Raw genomic sequence first — 21,210 nt, 5'->3', positions numbered from 1 at the left:
TGAGATGTAAAGCAATAAGTCGTCTGCATATAAGGACACTATGTTCTAACTGTTTTCTGTAGATTCCCTTAAAGCAATGTGAGGTTTTCAGCATAATGGAGAGAGGTTCGATAGCTAAAGCAAAGAGAAGTGGACTAAGGGGACAACCTTGCCGGGTACCCCTAGACAGTGAGAAGGACTTAGAACACAATTTATTAGTAATTATGCATGCTTTAGGAGATGCATATAACAGCCGTATCCAAGATATAACTTTGGGCCCAAATCCAAATCTTCCCAATACCGCAAATAAATAGGGCCACTCAACCCGATCGAATGCTTTTTCCGCATCCAGGGAGACCACCACCTCGGGAATCTCCCGGGATGCGGGAGAGTGAACGACACTGAGGAGCTTGCGTATATTAGAAAAAGAATGGCGACCCCTAATAAAGCCTGTCTGATCCGACGATATTATGTCCATCTTAACAGTATCCAACCTAATAGCAAGAAGCTTAGCTAGTATCTTAACATCCCTATTCAGTAGTGATATGGGCCTATAGGAGCCACAATCAGCTGCGTTTTTGCCAGGTTTTAACAATAGTGTAATATTAGCTTCTGTGAGGGTTTGTGGCAAGGCTCCCTGATCCAGCGAATGATTGAACATTTCAAGTAACAGAGGGGCTAGTTTGGATGAAAATCTTTTGTAAAATTCGACTGGGTAGCCGTCTGGTCCAGGGGCCTTGCCACTTTGCATTGCTGAAATAGAGCTGATGACTTCATTAAGTGTAATGGGCTTATCCAAATCTGTCCTCTTATCAGGGTGCATAGAAGGGGCATCTAAGTTATCTAAAAAATTTAGCGTGTCCGAGTCATCCTCTGGGAATTCAGATGTGTATAAGTTTGAATAAAATGTCTTAAAAATATCACTTATTTCAACTGGGTCAACTGTTAGCTCACCAGAAGACTTCTGGATCTGTGGTATGAGCTGAGCTGCCGATCTACATTTAAGTTGGTGGGCCAAAAGACGGCCTGCCTTTTCACCATGCTCGTATATAAAACCTCGAGACCTGAGCAGATATTGTTCCGTTTCCTGTGTTATTAGGTTATATTGCATTTGTAAGACTAGTCTCTCTTTATACAGTTCAGGGGAGGGTGATGTGGAATATCTACGGTCCAAGTCGAAGATTGAGTTTATGAGTTGTTCCTGCTTCCATTTCCTGGCTTTGTTGCGTGTTGCTGTGTAAGATATTATTTCGCCCCTAATTACCACTTTCAGTGTCTCCCACAAGATAGACGGTGATACGGAGTCTGATTTATTTGCCTGTAAGAAATTATCTATAGCAGTCGATATTATTTCATAAAATTTCTTATCTGCCAGCAGAGTTGAGTCCAATCTCCAATTGGGGCGCTGAGCTTGATTAAGGGGAAAGCCCAAATCCAGCAATACTGGCGAGTGGTCTGACTCCACAATGGCCGAATATTCACATTTCTTAACGAAGGGAAGCAGGGTTTTATCTATAAAAAAATAATCAATTCTTGAATATGATTGATGTACATGTGAAAAAAATGAGAACTCTTTATTACGCGGAAAAAGAAAACGCCAAGGGTCTATACAGCCTGCCTCATTCATAAATGTAGACAGGGCATGAGCCATCTTGGATGGAGACATAGACTTGGGGTTAGATCGGTCCAAGGTCGGATCCATAACACAGTTTATATCACCGCCAAAGATCAAACGGTGAGAGTTCATGTTGGGTAGAACAGAAATCAGCCTAGATACAAAACTGGCATCATCCCAATTAGGAGCATATATACAAGCAAGTGTGACTGGAATATTAAAGAGGGAGCCAGACACTATGACAAATCGGCCCTGTGGGTCTGATATGGACTCCTTAAGAGTAAACTGTACATTTTTATGTATTAATATCGCGGTTCCTCTTGCCTTGGTATTGAATTGTGAATGGTAAAATTGTCCTACCCATGGTTTTTTTAAGTTTGCTGTCAATTAAATCTAAAGCAGTAAAAAGTACAACATTTTCCTAAAGTATAAAGTAGCATGAAATTTGAAAATTCAAGTATAGTACTGTAGATGTTGTTGGTTTCTTTCCACCACTGGACTTAAATGAGCATGTTTAGTTAAAGTGAGATGAGATAACCATTAAAAAAAAAAAAAAAAAAAAAAAATACTGGTGGACGCCACTTTTCCTTTTGGATAAAACGGACATAACAGCAATGCCAATAACAACAATAAAGATGAATATTTTATTTTGTATATTTGCCGTCAAACGCTGATGTATGGGAGATCCTCAGGCCACTGCTGGTTGATGAGGGTAGAAACAAAGTTGCTTTGTCATACAGAGAAATATTAACTACAAGTGAACAGGCGGCAAGGAGACATTGATTTTACAATTCAGGACTCAATCAAGGAGAATTATGATGGCAATACTACTGTGATTTGCCTGTGCTGCTCATTAAGCTTAACGTCCATAGTGTACCTCTCCCCCCTGGCAATGTAGGAATAAGATTTACAGGGATAGGTTAAATACAGTTCAATACTTGGGAGAGGTGATGTCACATGATGCTCAATAAAAGGTGGCTGGAAGAGGTAGTCGGATACAATGCAGGGTAAGAAAGGAAGAGGGAGGTGAGAGAAATGGAGAGGAAGAGGAAGTGGGACAGATAGAATAGGAGAAGGAAAAAGGAGAGGAGGAGAGACAGTGAGGGAGAGAGAAAGAAAGAGAAAGTCTATTATTATAGCCTGAACAGATAAACTATGCATCAAAGTGTAGCGTTTATTGAAAAAACATTTTTATGTGTGCTTTGAGGGCATGAAATGAGAGCCTTATGTTCAAACACATCAATACAACACTGCAGCAGCCAATGTATTTTTTTTTTCTTCTTCTTCCTTTCCCTAAGATTCCCAATCAGATCTGGTGGCTCCCTGCAGGCTTTTATGCCAGCCACAAATTGTGCGACTGCCAGACTGACAAACACGCAATCACTCAGAATGGAGAGGGGAAAAAAGAAAAAAAAGAAAACAGCCTCTCTTACTCAGCCTCCCATCACAAAGGCCCTTTTAATAAGCCCATGAAAAAGAGCAAGTAATCCTTTGTAATGATTTCATTAAATGCCCTCATCACACCTGGAGATAATTCCATTATGATTGTGGCAATAAAATGAGGTTTTCATCAAGACCCGCAGACAGAAGGAGGAAAAGCTATTATTCCTCTCATATTCAGATATGACGTTGCCTCGAATATTATGATATTAGGCTATTTGGAAGAATTTATGACACTCGCATCAATCCATAAGGCTTGTGGAGAGTTTCCCCCACTGACAATACCAGACACTTAACATGCTTCACGCTTCATCCATGGAGGGAACTTGTGGTGTTAGAAATCACACACAATAAAGAAACTGCATTATTTGTGTGCACCGTATCAGTAAGTGAATGTTTTCAAATTACTATGCTGTGTAAGGAGAAAGAAAAACAATCTGATCAGTTTATTTAGTTTCCTTTCCACCCCCTCCACCTTTTACACGCGTTTAAGCTTTGCATTAATGCAACTGAAGCAGGTGTTAAAACACATGCTTGTGCTGAATTTGCAAACAAACTAAAAAGGTGTAAGACTTTATAAAGTGTGAATTCACCTTTCTTCACATTTCAGGATGATAATACTGTATTACAAGTAGAGTATTGTATAAACACAACGAAAGAAGCTGAATCCACAACTAGGGATGTCCCGATCAGGTTTTTTTGCCCTCAAGTCCGAGTCATTTGATTTTGAGTATCTACCGATACCGACCCCGATCTGATACTTCTATAATATATAAAAAAATAATAAAGAAGAGCGAAAAAACAGATCCAGGATGTTCCTTATTTTTTATTTAATTCACCTCATTTTAACATTCAACAACTCTGTTAAACAGAGCACTTCTGTTCTCAGAGTTTGCTATGGCAATGTTGTTGTCATCAACTTTATAATACCTCCAGACCGCAGACATACTCGCGCTTTCCACTTCAAGCTGCTTCCGTGTTCTACTTTGCCGGCATTTAACCAATAGCGTCTCTGCAACAAAGAGATGTCATGCCGCACGCGTTGCTGTTTCTGTGTGGAGTCAAAAGGGTCTAACTCTGTGCCACCGCATAACTATAGATGTGTTAAAAAATGAGAATATATATACATATATATCCGAGTCCTGATCGGGAGGTAACGTCCGATTCCGATCGAGTCTGAAACCACGTGATCGGGCCCGATTTCCGATCACGTGATCGGATCTGGACATTCCTATCCACAACATTGACATATTAAGGCTTGGACATACTGTAGAGTGGTGCCGCGGACTTGTACCGGTCACACGGAGAGCCCGCCTTGACCCTCACAGACATGGACGAATGACAACATTTAAGTCACGCGTACCAAACCAGATCCTCACAAATGTGGAAGGTATAAATCCAGCTTTACCCTAGTATACAAACATACAGTTGACACTGAGTAATGTTCATTTTTAAATCATATTTCCGATTTTTAAATCAAATATTCACTGTCTTTTTTAAATCTGCTTTTGTTTGAGTCCACCACCTCGTTTTATGTTCACCTGCTAGTTGCCAACTTTTCCTGTCAACGGTTTAGTGCTAGCCTAACATCTTTCACGTTCATCACAAACATATGTTGAGCTATTTCTGTAAGTTGACTTACAACAGCCTGTATATCTGCATCAATCTCACCTGCCCTTGTTGCCATTTCCTGGCTTGGGACCAGGAAGATGACATCTCCACTTCTAATCACGCCTAGATTGGTTTGGTTGTTTTTTTCCCAAAATCAAAAGCACGTTGCACAACTCTGCCCCCAATCACCAAACGTTGTAGGCTATCCTGCCTTCAAGATCTCGTTCCAGATCTTTGAATCTCTGACCTCACCAAAGTCAGAATAGGCAAAAACGTTTGATGGGTAAAGCATTATGCACTGGAGAAAGGTTGTGCAACGTGTTTTTATTCTGATGGACTTAACATTGAAGCTCACATTGATCTGCAACTCCCTCTGTGTGTATTATATTGTTTTTCTTTTAGGAAAACAGCTGCCAGTGAGTGCACATGCCAGAGCAATTTGAATTGCTGTAAAAAATAAAATAAAATAAAATAATATAATAGAGATGTGGGCAGCAATTAATTCACAGATCTGGAAACAGGCCAACTTTGTGCAGGTAGCATACAGGAAGTAAATGAAAGTTTTTTCGTTGAAAATAGCTGTGACAGCAGAGTTTGTGGGCCAGAAAAACTAAATGATTTAAAAAACTCTAAAGGTGTGTTCAGACCAATTGCGAAGCAAATTTTCGCCTTGTGTTATTCACGTATTCAGCAACTTGTGAACATCTGCCCTTTGGTTAGTCTATGTACAGTACTGATGATAAGTCGTAGAGCTTCCGAGTGCCCACAGACGGCAACAATAAGTTTGTCCTTCATTTCTGATTCTCTGCGACGTTAGGCTCTCCTAACGCTAACGCTAGGCTTTCGATACACGGCATCATGTGAATTTTCCGCTGTGCGGATGAGTTATCTGAACACACCTTTAAAAAGCTCTGTAATAATTCTCGTGGCTTGCCACAACAAAGCAAGCAACACCTTTCACACTAGTCATTTTATCCAATGTTAATATTAAGATACTAATTAATGCAGCTTTAAATAAATCCATCCAGCTGCAAAGCAGTGATGGGAGATTCATTTAAAATGACAGTAAATCACAAAAGAAAAAGAAAAAACTAATAAATTAATAAAAGTTGGATATTGTGAGACGAGACAATATCAAGGTATCCCAGTTTTATTTTTGCCGAGGTCTGCATAACACAAACCCACAGAAAAATCCGGTCTAACTTACAAAACATTATAGAGAAAGAGACAAAAAGAAAAAGAGAGAAAGAGGAGAGGGGAAGAAACAGAGTTTCATTGCAAAGTGTACCAAAACAGAACTTCAGCACTGCCACAATTCTGTCAGCTGGCAGTGTGAGGTACAGTATAGGGCTCTCTACAGAACTTATATTATTGTTACAAAAATTCTGGTACGGCAAAGAAAATGTGACAAAAGGAGAAATGGTGAGGATAGTGTGTGCTGTCTGGAGGAATTGGAAGCTATGCGTTTTTGGCATTCATGTCACAGCCCTTTTGAAAAATGCATCAAAGCTATTGCAGAACTCGTGGGACTGGGTTTGGGCACACAAAGTCGTGACCATCATCCAAACCTCAGTGGTGAGGACGGAAAGGAGCTGCTGCTTATAGTGGAGGGTTTGAAATGCGCTACTGTGCCACTTAATAATAAAAACAAGTGCCCTGCCAAACCATGGTATCACAGATTCCTGTAATTTCTGTGGATGTGTTTAGATGTTAAATGTGTGTGTGTGTGTGTGTACACTATTGTGTACAGAAACAATTTGTCAGTGGCGGTGACTGGTATTTTTCATGCCTCTTGAAAAACTTGGAAACAGATTGTGTTGTTTTTCATGCTTACATTCACACATGGCTATTAGCTGAAATGCCTTCTGCTTTAAGAACAACTTTCTCCTCCACCTTCTGCTCGGAGAAATCGCAAATAACGATGGCCATAGTCTAACTATGACTTTCTTACATGTGCACTGATGGTTAGAAATTGAAATTAGATCACTCGCAGATGGAGAATTCCCTGCAGATGTAATCTCCACTCTTCTGCTTTGTAATTCTTGGCCAAGACTTCTCTAAAAAGGAAAAATAAGTTCATCTCTCTGTGTGGTTAAAGCAGCAAAGCTTATATACTGTTAACACTACAGTATAACCTCAAACATATCTTTCTGCATTTTTTTTAATCATTTAACAGCTGACATATAAGCCGTTACTAATGTATCTGTGATCAGAAAAAAAATCAGCTGATGATGTCTAGTTCTGGCAGTACACGGTCACTGTCATGTCAAGCTCCTCAGCCCATCACACCCATCACATCCCACTGCACTGAGCTGGTCTGGTGGTCTGTGTGTCCACACCTTTAAAGGCCCGGACACACAGAGCCGATAATCGGCCGTTGGACAGTCTGGCGAGGTCAGTGACTCAAGTCTGTTCGGTGTGTTCCGTGCCGTCGTCCTTCATTTTTGCCGATTTGACATGTATAATCGGCAGGGCGGGCACTGCCGGCAGTCGGACTTAAATGACCCATGTGATTGGTAGAGTGCTAACCCGGAAACGGGGAGCGGAATGATTGTGACTAGAGTCTCTCAAAATCTGACGAAAATCTTTTAAACTGACCTTTGTCGATCTGAAATGAAGACTCAGATTCAGCAACTGCATGGCCTATTTTTCGCTTAAAATGTTTTCAGAAACACGTTTCGGTGAACTATTTTAGTACAATATGAGATCGTATTCTAAACAAGCCACCATGACAGTCTGTCTTTGAATTTCCGGAGAAATAAGACCCATGTGACGCGTTCGTCCAATCAGCTGCCGGTTTTCATTTTTGGGCTACAATACAGATTAGCGGCACCTGCTGTTATGGAGACGTATTACGTCTCGTCTCTTCGGTGTGTTCTGTGGCATTTTTTTGACCAACTCGGGGAGATTGATCAGTCCAACTGCCTTTTCTGCCGACGGTTGGCCGTCTGGTTGGTGTGTAAGCAGAAACGCCTTCACTCGGTACACTGACTGCAGCCACAAGGGTCTGCTCTGTTCATACACTCTGCAGTCTTTGTTTCTGAGGTAAACCCACTAGAGGATTTTGCACTGCTCTCTATATGTTATTTATCATATTGTCGTTTTAAACAGTAATTCAAAATATTCTGTATCCAATGCAGTATGCGCCCATAGATGTTGAAATTGGTAAGAAGCTATCACGGTCTGTGGAAGGTTATTGACTTCAGACTTAACCTGAATAAAACATGAAAAGCAAGATTAAACTATTCCAAAAGGACAATTTTTGCATTCGGGAAATATGTTCAGTTGCATTTTTTCGACATACACAAAATGTAAAGTTTATTGAGTAGTATATACTACCAGCTACAGACGATGCAGATAACTTTTCTTAAATAATGGGACAATGTATCCACTCCAACCTGAACCCCACAAACTTCTGTTATCCTGTGTTTATGTATTTTCTGCTTTGTGCAATTGCAAGACTTTCACAACTAAATTCTGTTAGTCTATACTTAAATTAATTGCAGCTTTGGGACATGAAGCACTTAAGTATAGGTTAAATAAAAAACACCTCACAGTACATAATTTTTCCAGACAGACGATGTTCCTGTAGCGAGTTGACAAGGGGAGATATACTCCTTTGGGATCCACGTAAGAGTATGAGACTATACTAAACTGAATACACTGAATATAAGGAACATTAGTGAAGGTAAAAAGCCAATCTCTTATTGATTCCCAATCACAAAACAGTTTATTTACAGTAAATATAACAAAAGCTTTAAGACAAAAAAGTTGCAACTTAAAATGAGGAAGCTGCCTGTAGTATTTTGTATATTTAGTGTAAATAACATGCATCAGGGTAGGGGGCCTGTCTCGCCTTGTTATAGGGCTTAGAATTGAATAGTGGCACCCCTGGTCCTGTGACCACTATCTGAGGTGGAAATAGAGGTTAAAATTCAAAATAAACTGTCACAGAGTCAATCTCTGTACAATCATGAGCCACAATCACAAGAGAGAAATCAGTAACACAGTCATCTATAATTCGGAAGCTGTCCTGGTGGGATCACATGGTGGGGTCACCCCTTATTTGTACAGTGGGGCAGACTGAGTTTGGATAACGCTGCTGCATTCCCTGGATGTTTCAAAGTCGTGTCAGTGAGAGGACTCACGACTGCGCACCACTCTAAGGAATGAAAGAAAAACTTGTTGAAAATGTATAGGAGTTCTGAATGTGTGTGTCGGGTCATGTGGTGGATTTCTGGAATACAGCAGGTTGCCTCGCTGTAGGTGAGGTGTGTGTTTGTCCAAGTCTGTATATTTGCGCCAGTGTGTGTGAATGTCTGTGACGGAGAAAGCAAGACATTGATAGTAAATGAGCAAAAAAGATACGGGTACATTTCTAAATGTTTTAAACCTGCAATAACTGACTTTTGGCCACTTGGGGGCCGCGGAAACTAGCTGTGAGCAACATTGACATATCACCTTTAACGTTGATATGGCAAACTAGTTAGCAAATAGTTGCTTGTTTACACATCAAGCAGACACAGTAGTCTCACATTGCCAGACCTTCCTCCACAGCACCTGCGGAGGAGGGTCTGGCGAGTCCACACAGCACTCAGGGATGGGAGAAAAATGTGGTCTGGTTTATTGGCATTTCTTTAAACCAATCACAATCGTCTTGGGCGGTGTTACGCGCCGCACGGATCAACGGCGCCTCTGCAAAATAGCCTCAGGAATTAACTTGTTTTGGTGGAACGTGTATGTTCAAAGGTTGTTTTATTTGTGCAACAGAAAACTCAGATTGGACAGATAGTCTAGCTAGCTGTCTGGATTTACCCTGCAGAGATCTGAGGAGCAGTTAACCATAGTCCTCATAAATCAACCAGAGTTTAAAATGCCAACACAAAGAAAGCGGAAGGTAACGGACATCCGGCCGAAATGAAAGACATTCGGCGGAATTTCCGGTGGCACCGGAGCAATCTCGGAAGTGGAACATCGTTGATCTAGACACACAGTAACATTAGCATTAATTTGGAATAGGGTTTCTGATGAATATAAGGCCAATATTCACTCTCCTTTTAGCTCCGTTTTGGTCTCTACCAATATCATACGACTTCTGAGAGCAGGGAGAGTGAAGAGGTAAAGTTGTGGGAAAACAAACACAAGACAATGAGCTGGATGACACTAAAATGCTGAGGGGAGAGCAATCCCAGAAGTGGAACGTCGTGGATATAGACTACTGCATCCCTAATATGGACTATAGGTTTTTTGGAGTATATTCTAAAAGGTGTGGACCTACATATGCTGAAATGTCTATTTTACAAATATTAGTTGTACTTTATGTGGTTGGCATAGGATGGTGATGACATGTGGCTATGAGTGGTTTTCAAATCACCAACCAGATGAAAAGTCGGAGAAGATGAGCTCCAGCTAGCAAAACCATCTCTGTGGCCATCTCATGACTACAAGTTGCTCATTAGGATAGGGAAATCAACTCACCAGTCTCCTGCTGACTCTGCTACAAAGTTTTCCAACATCAGAGGTGAAGGGTGAAGATGGCTATCAGCTATAACTAGTGCTGTCAGTTAAACGCGTTATTAACGGCGTTAACACAAACCCATTTTAACGGCGTCAATTTTTTTATTGCGAGATTAACGTTCATTTTGGCCTAGCAAACTTTGTAGTTTTTTTTCACATGCTGTTACAACAACTAGTAACATTAGAAAAACTACAACACCACACCGGATCTAGTAACCGGATGATAGTAACTTTCTTTGCATTCATTTGATTCCCAATTAAGATACAAAAAAATTAATCGTTTGACAGCCCTAGCTATAACCTGTGGCTACGATCCCGACTACGTGGACAAGCAAGACCATCTCTGTATCTATCTCCATCTCTACATCAGTAGGACTACTGAGGCAAGCGGGGAGGAGTGAACACCGACTGCCATTTCAGGGCTGGGCATCCAACTAGCAGACGTCGGACGGTGAGCTGGCCTCCATGCCTGTGTCGGTTTCCAGCCGGATGTCCGAAGCTATGGTGTCCTTTCATTGAGACTTGACTGGATCCTGGAATGCCGATGCCATTCAACCAGGTGACTCTTTCTCTGTGCCAATCTGACGGCCACATTCTGCTTCATGATGAATAATGCAAAAGTTAAAAGGAGCTGATGGGATACAATTTCACTGGAATTGTACCTCATACAATGACAGTGACAAAAAAAAAAATGATTGATTGAAAATATATACATAATTAAAGCTGCAAGCAGCGTTGGATGGGCCCTCGCTCCTCTGCGCACGTTGGGGTTACTGGCGGACCGTGCATTTGTGTGGCACTCAGACACTGCAAATCGTCACCAATGAAAAGGGAACTCCCTGCTGAGTTCAATGATACCTCACACAAGACTGTACCTTAAATGGTTCAAAAGCCATATAAGGGGGCGTGGCTTGAGTACATGGGTGTGGTTAAAGTATAGGTCAGCTCAGTATCGCATGTAGACGACACATTATAAATTTCATGTAAATCGGATGATGTTTGTCATATAAGGCGGATTTCCTGTTGCCAGCGGGGGGCGCTACGACCAAAAGTCAATTTTGTTGTGTAGATGTCCTCAGGCCTGGACCCTTGTCAAACCTGAGAAATATTGCGCAGATATGACAATGTACACTAAAGTTACAACAACTTCTTCATTCATCGATAATTGCTCAAAATGGCTGCCACGCCACGCCCATACCGTTTGATGAAAAGTTTTTCTTTTAATAATTTTTCATCTTTAATGTCTTAAGATGGCACAGACCGAATTTGAAGTTGATCGGATGAAATCTCTAGGAGGAGTTTGTTAAAGTACGACATGTGGAAATGGCCAAAATCACACTAATTTTGAACTTTCAATTCAAAATGGCGGACTTCCTGTTGGGTTTAGGGTATGGCTCCAATGACGTTTTTTTGTATGTCTTGACATGATACATATGTGTACCAAGTTTCGTGAGTCTACGTTAAACGTACTGCAGGGGCTACATTTTTTTTAACTTTGTAGGGGGCGCTAGCGAGCCATTTTTGTGCGCCTATTCCCAAAACCCTTAAAATACGTACATTTTCACCAGACTTGATGCGACCGCCAATTTTTGAGTATGTTAAGCCCCTCAAAAAGGCAATTAATTTGCCGGGAAAATAATAATTCCTTCAGTTTCAAAAGGGCCTTCGTCGCTGTCGGCGCTCGGGCCCTAAATATATAATTGAAAATATTGATTGCAGCTGCTTTAACTATGCGACAAAGAAAGACGTCAATTCATATGTTGTTTGTTTTCAAGTGTAGATGAAGTATGTGTATGAATGTGGTGAAGGTTTGATTGGGAGCGGGCCCAGCCTACTGTATCCATTCTTACAAGGAAAATCTTATTAAAGCCACTCTTCCTTTTAGCTACATCACCAGTGGGAAACAGATTTGGATATTGCCTCTTCTTTTAAACACTCAGCCTGCAATCTGTTAGGGGGAACAATGGAGGAGACTGATGAGGGAGGGGGAGCATGTATTGACTTTTTCTCGTTCCTCTTTCGTCTTAATGCATCTCATTCCCCCCTCCCATCCTCTTTTGTTGAACACCTTTCCTTCCCCATCAACCTACATCAATCTCTCTATCCTTGCTGGGTGAAAAATGGCACCCATTACTTTTGTCATGTGGTTTACAGAAACAGCATTCTTTCCACTGACACACGTCAAGTAAAACAACTTATGGTGGCTTACAAGACTGCAGGATGAAGGCACCGCAGCATAAATCACTCCCAAATATTGGACTTTTATACAGTTTAACAGAAGTTAAAAGTTGGGGAAATAGGTGAACACACATGGGTGAAGAATTTGTTATCTTCCTTATACTGTGAAATATTTATCCTACAGGCTGTTCCTGAAGCTAAGTTTAGTATTTAGTCCGTTAAATGTGATTTAGACTAAGGTTACTACAGGGTGCCGTTTCATTTTTTAACCTCTTTAATTACTTTTTAGGCAACATTTGTTTTATTTAGTAGAAGATCGTTAAAGATTATGACTTAAATGTGATTCATTTTAATATTGTCGTTTATAGCCACACAAGCGGCTCTATGAGGGTGTGCTTAGGCACAGAGGTATGTTGAGCAAAATACTAATGTTAGCATGCTAACATGCTTACAATGGCAATGCTAACATGCTGATGCTAAGCAGGTATAATGTTTACCATAATAACTAGAGGTCGACCGATAGTGGATTTTACCGATACCGATAGCTAGGTTGGGCCGTATTTGCCTATAACCGATTAATCGACCGATAGTATTTATAACTTATACAGTTGACAAAATACATACATTGTTTCAAAAAAAGTCCAGACGCTTTTGCCAATAATCAAAATAATAATGTCATATTTATTGATATTACACCCACAGCAATGCTACACAAGCATGTGTGTTGTCTAAAACAGTTCTCCTACATATTTGGAGTCATCCAGTGCAAAAATAAACATAATGATGGGTGGTGGTGATGGTGTAGTGGATATGACACATGCCTTTGGTGTGGGAGACCCGGGTTCGATTCCCACGGCGATACATCAACCAAGAAGACACTTAACCCCTAGTTGCTCCTCTGATATATATAGCAATTGTAAGTCGCTTTGGATAAAAAGCGTCAGCTAAATGACATGTAATGTAATGTAATGAGCATTATAATTCATATAAAGGACAATCTCAAAACAGTGATGCCATTCTTCTCTGTAGAACGGTAACAGACGATCTCTGACCTGGAGGGATCTATCTTTCCCACTATATAGTGGGAAAGATAGATCCCTCCAGGTCAGAGATCGTCTGTTACCGTTCTACAGATATAGATATATATAGATATATATAGAGATATATATATATATATATATATATATATATATATATATAGATATATATAGATATATATAGAGATATATAGAGATATATATATATAGAGATATATATATATATATATATATATATATATATATATATATATATATATATATATATATATATATATATATAGGAAGGCAGGTCCGTCACACATTACGCCTTATTTGGGCATCTATATATATGTTCTCGCATGGATGCCCAAATAAGGCGTAATGTGTGACGGACCTGCCTTCCCATTGGTTGAAAACATAAAACAAAGGCATCATGGGAGATCCCCTTGTCGGTAGCACCTACTGTCTATGGGTAGCACGGAGTTAGCGGCAGAAATGACTGAAAACGTGATGAATTATGGACATCAAGTGGATAAATCCTGGATGTAACAGTTTGGATTTAATGCTCAACAACCCCGAAAAAAGGCACAAGTTCCAGGCTGGATAGAAAATCACATGTAAAGGCTAGAAAGACACCAAAGACACCCCAGTGACGGCTAACTCGTTAGCTTTTAGCTGCAGCAATCAGTAAGTCTCTACGTTTAACTGTTATTAAATGATCTAAATATGAATCAGAGGTGCCGTTTGGGATCGTGGACGAGCCTTTAGGGTTCTGATTCTGACATTTGGGTCGGACTTTATTTTTGTCAGTGTTTTAACCGCTTGAGGTAAGTTAGCCTACTACTAATGTTTAGCGTCATCTCAGCCTCGAAAGCAAACAAATATACTGTTGTGCTGTTTTTTCTCTACTAATGCAGCATCTATTCAACAAATTAATATGTACTGTATACATACCTTTTTGCTGTCGATGCTTTAAACGAGCATCTGATGTCAGCCTTCTCCGCACAGCATGTTCTCTCCGTGCAGCGCGCAGTAACATGTGTCGAAAATAAACAACACGAGGCATCAGTGATAGTTTTTATTTCGCCTCTAGAGGCCGCTATTGTAATGCATGATGCCAGCAGACCCTTCTCAGCTCTCACGTACTGTGTAATGAATGAATGCTTCTCAGCCGCTCCAGCAACGGACGCAACCATCGGTATGGATTTTTGCCGATAACGATAGTTCCACCAATCAACTATCGGTGCCGATTAATCGGCAAAACCGATTAATCGGTCGACCTCTAATAATAACCATCTTAGTTTAGTATGTTAGCATTTGCCTATTAGCTCTAAACACAAAGTAATGGGAATGTCAGTTCTGCAGGTATTTGATCATAAAAGAGTACTGAACAAATTTAAATATTGACGTGATCCAGAAGGAAAATTTAGGAGATCACCAAAGGCAGTGGGATTCATCTTCTGGGGACATTGAATGGCAAAGTATAACATTTCATGGCAATCTGTCTAATAGTTATATTTCAGCCTGGATCAAAGCGGTGGACCGAGTGACAATAGCGTGGCTAAAAATTAGATTTTTGTTGAGAACACAATAACACACATAGGTAACGTTAATAAGAAATACCAGCCTGCGCATTTTGCACAGTATAATTCTTGGTGTTAATTACATAAGGTTGCAAAGTGCTGATAAGCAGCCTGAAAAGTCTGCAGGCGCTGCAAACCATACGACGATATAGGTCATTTAATTGCCATCATCATGCCAGGTACAACGGTGTCGACCCGAGGGACATGTTGGATGCTGCTATTACTTCTCTCTTCTTAACACTATACAAGAGGCTCTGCAAAATGCAGCAACGTTTAATGGCCACTGGGGAACCAATTGAAAGTTTTAGAGTGATGGCTATCCATAAAAACAGTGGCTCGTCATTTTAGAAATAACGATATAAAATGAATCTATCCAACACAATGGTGTCACTCTGGGTGTGAGGTCTAAACATGAAGCCATTAAAAGGAGCAGGCTGCACTGCTGCAGTACCTCCAAGTCTGTATGGTAGTAGTTTTGTTGTATAACAAAACACTTTAGGACACAGAGTACCCAATGAGCCTCAGTGGAAACATACAGTGTCCTCAACTGATGCGATTATGAGGATTAGGACTGCCTCTCCCTCTCTCCCCCCCTTCTCCCTCTCCCCTCTGACCCTCTCATTCATCCAATGGGAGGGAGGGTGAGGGACAGAGCTGAAGGGATTGGCAACAGGTTTCACTGCACTGGCCCACATACTTCATCTAACAAACAGCTCTTTCTTTAATTCACATGGAGAAATTTGTCAGTTAACGGTCAGTTTTTATTTTGGTGGATTTATTTGCTTCTTCATTTGGAATAATAATAAAGATGATTAAGACCATGTTTGAACATGCAAAGAAACATCCTGGGGTAGGTTGCATCACATTTATGTATGAGCCTCATGATTATTTCTATGACTAATATTGAGCTCTTTTTGTCATATAGTCTAGTGATGTATACACAAGGCCTTTGGGTATTGGTTTTTCAAACTGTATATATTCAGAAGACTTACTTATCTATCTTGAAAATATACTGTACATATATGTCTAGAAAGTTCACATGGGCAGCATATGTGAAGAGTATATATGCATACAAAGCAATTATTCCACTGACTTGCAGTTAGTAATCACTATACCCAATTTTATTTTTATTTTACTTATATTATGGACCATCTTCTGTCCAACTCCTCAATACACTTTTTCAAAAACAACCCATTTCAGTCGTTTTTTCAAGCAAGAAGTCTAAGACATTGCTGATTTCAGTTAAAAAATGTGAGGATTTGCTTTTTTTCTTAGTCTAATATGATAGAAAATTGAATAATGTGTACATAAGTTACAGGTGTTGAAATTAATCAAATAATCGATGCATCGAATCGTGGACATGAACGATGCTGCATCAATAATCGGCCGGCCATAATCGATTATTTCTGTTTACAATTTAATGTATGCCTAACAACCTTTCTGTTTACATATTCGGTTATGTTTTGCACATTCAGGAAGTGCCATGTGCTCAGTGCTGTAGTTTTATGTATCCAATGTATTTAGTATTAGAGCACTGCAGAAGGTTTTGTTTTTGAAGCTTGAAAAGCTATGAATTAAATATCCTATATGGCTCTAATAGAAAAATGTATTTGATGCATCGTGATATCGAATCGAAGACATGATAATCGTAATCGAAAGATCAGTGAAGATTCACACCTCTAACGTAAGTCAAACAAAACAAGCAGTTACAAAATGTTTTCTTGGGTATTGACGTTAATATAACATTAACTTAGCCAGTTCCATGAATTGAATGAAGACCGTGAGATGGAGCTGAAAGCTCTGAAAGCTGGTAGGTGGACCTTTGAGCTTAGATTACTTTGTTGCATATATCATAAAGAAATTATAACTGATTTGATCATTTGAATCATTAAAAATAAGTACTGTGACTGCACATTATTACTTTGTATCATTGGCATGTTAATTTGCTTTATTGCTATCATCATAATAATATGAAGAAAGAAAGACGCAGAAGCTGTCTGTGCTTGTTTTTTCCCTGTTGCCTCAGAGCCATGCTGAGGGTGACCCATATTCATGGATTGACGGGGGTGGTTTGGCAGAGCACCAGAAAAGTAATAAGGGCAGCAACAGTATTGAACCCCAGCAAGTATAAAACAGTTCCTATATCGGTCAGGCTCAATGGTAAAACACTCACTTGTGTGGCACGATGTGAAGATATCAGCACTAGGGAGTGGACAGCTCCCAACACACCAGGCCTGTCTTGATTATTCGCTTTGTGTGTGTGTGTGTGTGTGTGTGTGTGTGTGTGTGTGTGTGTATGCGTGTTTTTAAAGCTGACCTGCTTCCGCATGTTTGTGTGTGTGTGTGTGTGTGTGGCTGTTTTTGTTCACTTCAATGATCGAAGCTGAGTGTCTGCAGTCAGTTTACACTTATGTGTGTGTGTGTGTGTGTGTGTGTGTGTGTGTGTGTGTGTGTGTGTGTGTGTGTGTGCGTGCGTGCGTAGTGAAAACTTGTTGTGCACGATGAATTTTTTTTTTCCAGGGAATTCAGCACTGCACAGTACATGACTAAGACAGAAGACCGGTGCTGACGTACAGTGTATCGATTTGTTGATGACAATTCAGTATTTCTGATAATCAATTAATCATTTAAGTAATTTATAAATCAAAAACACCAAACACTCACTGGTGTCAGCATGTCAAATATGAGGCATCGCTACTTTTTATTATATAATTGCAAATGCAATATTTTGGGGTTTTAGACTGTTGACAGGATAAAACAAAGAATTTGAAGGCATCAGTTTGGCCTCTGAGAAATTATGATGGGTATATTTCCGTATTTTGAGGCAAAATGTCGACAAAATGATTATTTGATTATTCAAGAAGTCAAAACATTAATGGACAGATGAATCAATAGTGACAGCTATGTGGTTGCAGCTCTGATTTTATATTACCTTTAATAGACAAAAATAATAAAACGATCTGCAGATTAATTGGAAATGAAAATAATTGTTGGTTGCAGCCCTTCAGAATCTTTACAATACTGGCACTTGGGCATCTGATCACTTGAGTAAAAAGTCTGCAGCAGGAAGTCCATGCTCTGAGTCAGAGTTGTTAAATAGTTGCTTGCTGAGTGGTTAGAGTATGTATCCGAGGGAGATATATTTTCCTCTCTACAGCTTTAAGGTAGTGAATATCGAAATGTTATCATTCTCCTAATCCACAACAAGGCAAGTGGCAACGCAATCAGACAAAAGACAGATGTCTAGATGCAACTGAGTAGAGACATCCTTCAGTTCAACCTGATCAAACTGTCATCGCTCTACAGCTTGACTAGATCTGTGTGGGCTGAGAACAGATGTTCGACAGTGGTGTGCCTCTCTCCCCCCTCACTCTCTCTGTCTCATACATAGAGTATCACGTAGCAAAGTAGACAGGAAATTTATGGCAGTGTAGTGTTGTTGAAAAATGCTGCACGGAGTGAGGATTGACACGGCTAAGCTTTAGGTGTGTAATATGACATATTACATTATCCCCCTGTCCCCCTAATGTGCTTTTCTATTTTAATTCCTGTCATCATCCCTGCTCAGCACATCAAATAAAAGGGTATCTGCGCACACACACACACACACAACAAGTGTGTCCGTGTGTTTGAGTGCTCAGACTGTGCGTTAGCTCATTTATGTGCATATGTGTGCAAGTATGTCTCGCTCTCAATGTGTGTGTGTGTGTGTGTGTGTGTGTGTGTGTGTGTGTGTGTATATGTGTGTGTGTGTATATATATGTGTGTGTGTGTGTGTGTGTGTGTGTGTGTGTGTGTGTGTGTGTGTGTGTGTGTGTGAGATGCTGTGGCTCAGTCTGACAGCTATAGTGTTGAGGAGGAGAAGCTGGCATACACAGAGATGCAGCAGCTCTCTTTTCCACCGCATCCTTGCCCGTTCAACCCAGGCTGACAGTGAGCACCCTCACACATGGCCTGGGCCTCATGCATATGGAGGAGGGCAAGGAGAGGAAAAACAGGAATAACAACTACCTGTGTATGTGTATGTGTGTGTGTGTGTGTGTGTGTGTGTGTGTGTGTGTGTGTGTGTGTGTGTGTGTGTGTGTGTGTGTGTGTGTGTGTGTCACACAGGTTTAGTTTATGTTCATGGTACACAGAACAGCCAACCACTAGAATATGTTTACCTTCATATGTCTCTCTATGGTCTGGGACTAATGCGTTCCTCCTCTCTCCTCAGTTAATCCCTCAATTTTTCTTCCTGACTCTGGGCATCACAGGGGCCACCTTCTATCTGATCCGCCTGGCAAGAGGACCTCATGTCACGTAAGATGGTCGCCTGTCTAATCGTGTACTGTAGTATTCTTCCACCTTGCTTTTGATACTGTGAGATTGTTGTCTGCTGAATCCAAACCTTGAATACATGAAGCTGAGTATTATTTGCGAATTTGTAATTCTGCCAACAAAGTAAGGTTCCGATAGCCGTTCCCCTTTAATAAATGCAGATTCGCTGAGCTTTGGACAAATAATTCTCCCTTGTTCTTACTAGCTTAAGAATAGGGCTGTAACGATATGCGATATGAAACCGAAATCGCGACACTCAGATCCACGAACCTGTGTCGCGGTGTGAGAAGGCAGAATCGCGACACACCCCTTACAACTCCCAGAGTTATCCTTCCCGTCCAGATCCAGTGCTACCACATCTTTAAATTACTATTAGTATTAGTCGTTTTGGTGCCTTATCCCCTTTTTGTCGTGTAAATTTAGCTAACTGTAACGATGGCTAAACACAAAGGGGGGGGGGGGGGGATTCGGCACTGGTGACGCTAACGGAGGAGTAACGTTACGAATGGCCGCTGTTCTGGGTCTGTTTCCCGACGGTTCAGTAAACTGCCGTTAGCGTCCTTAGCACCGGAGTTAAGTGCTGACCGGGGTTGGATTGCTGCGATAGTGATGACGATGATAGTGATAGTGGACAGGGGTGTGCTAGCTGGCTAAATTACCATTAGATTAGTCGTCTATCTATACAGTTAACGTTACTGATGAATTCGTGGGTTAGCCCAGAGTTGTTAACCGTGGTCAAAACAATCATACTAAAAATAACTGAGCGTGTTGAACGATGTTGTTTTCTTATGTTCTTTCTTATGTTATGTTATGTTACCCACTAAAAATTAGCTAACGTTATAGACCAAGCATTAGCATTAGCTACTTGTCAACCAGCACCTTTATAGTAGGCTAACCTTAAAGCAACACCAAAGCACTTTTCCTCTTTGGTCCCACTACAGGTTGGAAGCGGAATTGTCCATTACCGTTACCATTACCATTATTCTTGTCTCATTTTTGGAAACATTATTTTAAGGTACAAAAGAATCTTTGGTGTTGAATCGATCCGATATGAAAATCTATCAATATCAATAAATAAGGTCTCTGTTGTATTACTGTGTTGCAAAGTAGCATGTAATCAGTGACAAAACGATGCCATGTGGCAGAAAAAAAGTTTTATTATGTTTACTGAGTATAACTCTCCTCCAACCCCCCTCCCCAAAAGAATTTAGGTTTGTATCGAATCGTGGGTCAAAAATCGTGATACGAACCGAATCGTGGGTTTGTATCCTTATAGCCCTACTAAAGAACAATGTTCAAAACATTGAACAAAATGTTCAACAAGACCAACAGAGTGGTGATGCTTTAGTGAGTCAGTTTCAGGAGGCAGAACCTCCTATTTAGACTGTATTTATTCATATCATAACAATATTTTTACCTTTTTAGTTAAATAGTTCTGAATCTGGACCTTAAGTAATTGGGGCAAGTATGTGAGATGTAAGGTGTGCAAAATAAGAAAGCACCATATTTTAATTGAGTGTGTCAAGTATCTATATTATCATAATTTCACATGCTGCTCAACTCTCCACAGGATGTGAGCATTAATTCAGTATCATTGAAAACAGGTTCTTCCTTCTCAGCCAACAAAAACATGTTTTAATGAATCTTTGGGATTTGATTAGTTATTATTTCAGTAACTTGCAAATTAGAGCACAACCACATTTTTAAAAACAATTTATTGGCCAATGAGCTATTTGGTCTTTAACATGAACTCTTAAAATAAACAATTTTGATAGAGGTTTCGTAATTTGGTTACTTAAGACGTGTGAAAAGATATACACTGAACTTTGAGACTGAGATTTTACAGTTAAAACATAATTTCTGTACTATGTTTTTCTTACTTATTGGCAAACATATCTGATCTGAAATCTGCCAGTAATTTCAGCCCCATGATTTTAAACGTACAATA

At 40.2% G+C, this 21,210-nt stretch overlaps 1 protein-coding gene across 2 annotated transcripts in view; it reads left to right on the top strand.

The window, feature by feature from the left end:
• The first annotated feature begins 15,555 nt into the window (after positions 1-15,555).
• LOC116051568 (cytochrome c oxidase subunit NDUFA4) overlaps positions 15,556-21,210 on the top strand; it is an 11,732-nt gene continuing 6,077 nt past the window's right edge. The window contains exons 1-2 of one of the 2 annotated variants that reach the window (XM_031302083.2): positions 15,556-15,792; positions 19,159-19,244. In XM_031302083.2, the coding sequence (XP_031157943.1) occupies positions 15,751-15,792; positions 19,159-19,244 (128 nt within the window). In that variant the 5' untranslated portion in view covers positions 15,556-15,750. Of the gene's footprint in view, positions 15,793-16,956; positions 17,175-19,158; positions 19,245-21,210 lie in introns of those variants that run through there. The other variant, XM_031302082.2, reaches the window with a different exon arrangement.

The sequence above is a fragment of the Sander lucioperca genome, chromosome 6, assembly GCF_008315115.2.
Source record: "Sander lucioperca isolate FBNREF2018 chromosome 6, SLUC_FBN_1.2, whole genome shotgun sequence".
NCBI classification, from domain to species: Eukaryota; Metazoa; Chordata; class Actinopteri; order Perciformes; family Percidae; genus Sander; species Sander lucioperca.
Note: the sequence above shows the minus strand (reverse complement) of the source record. Positions and strands in the feature narration are given on the sequence as shown.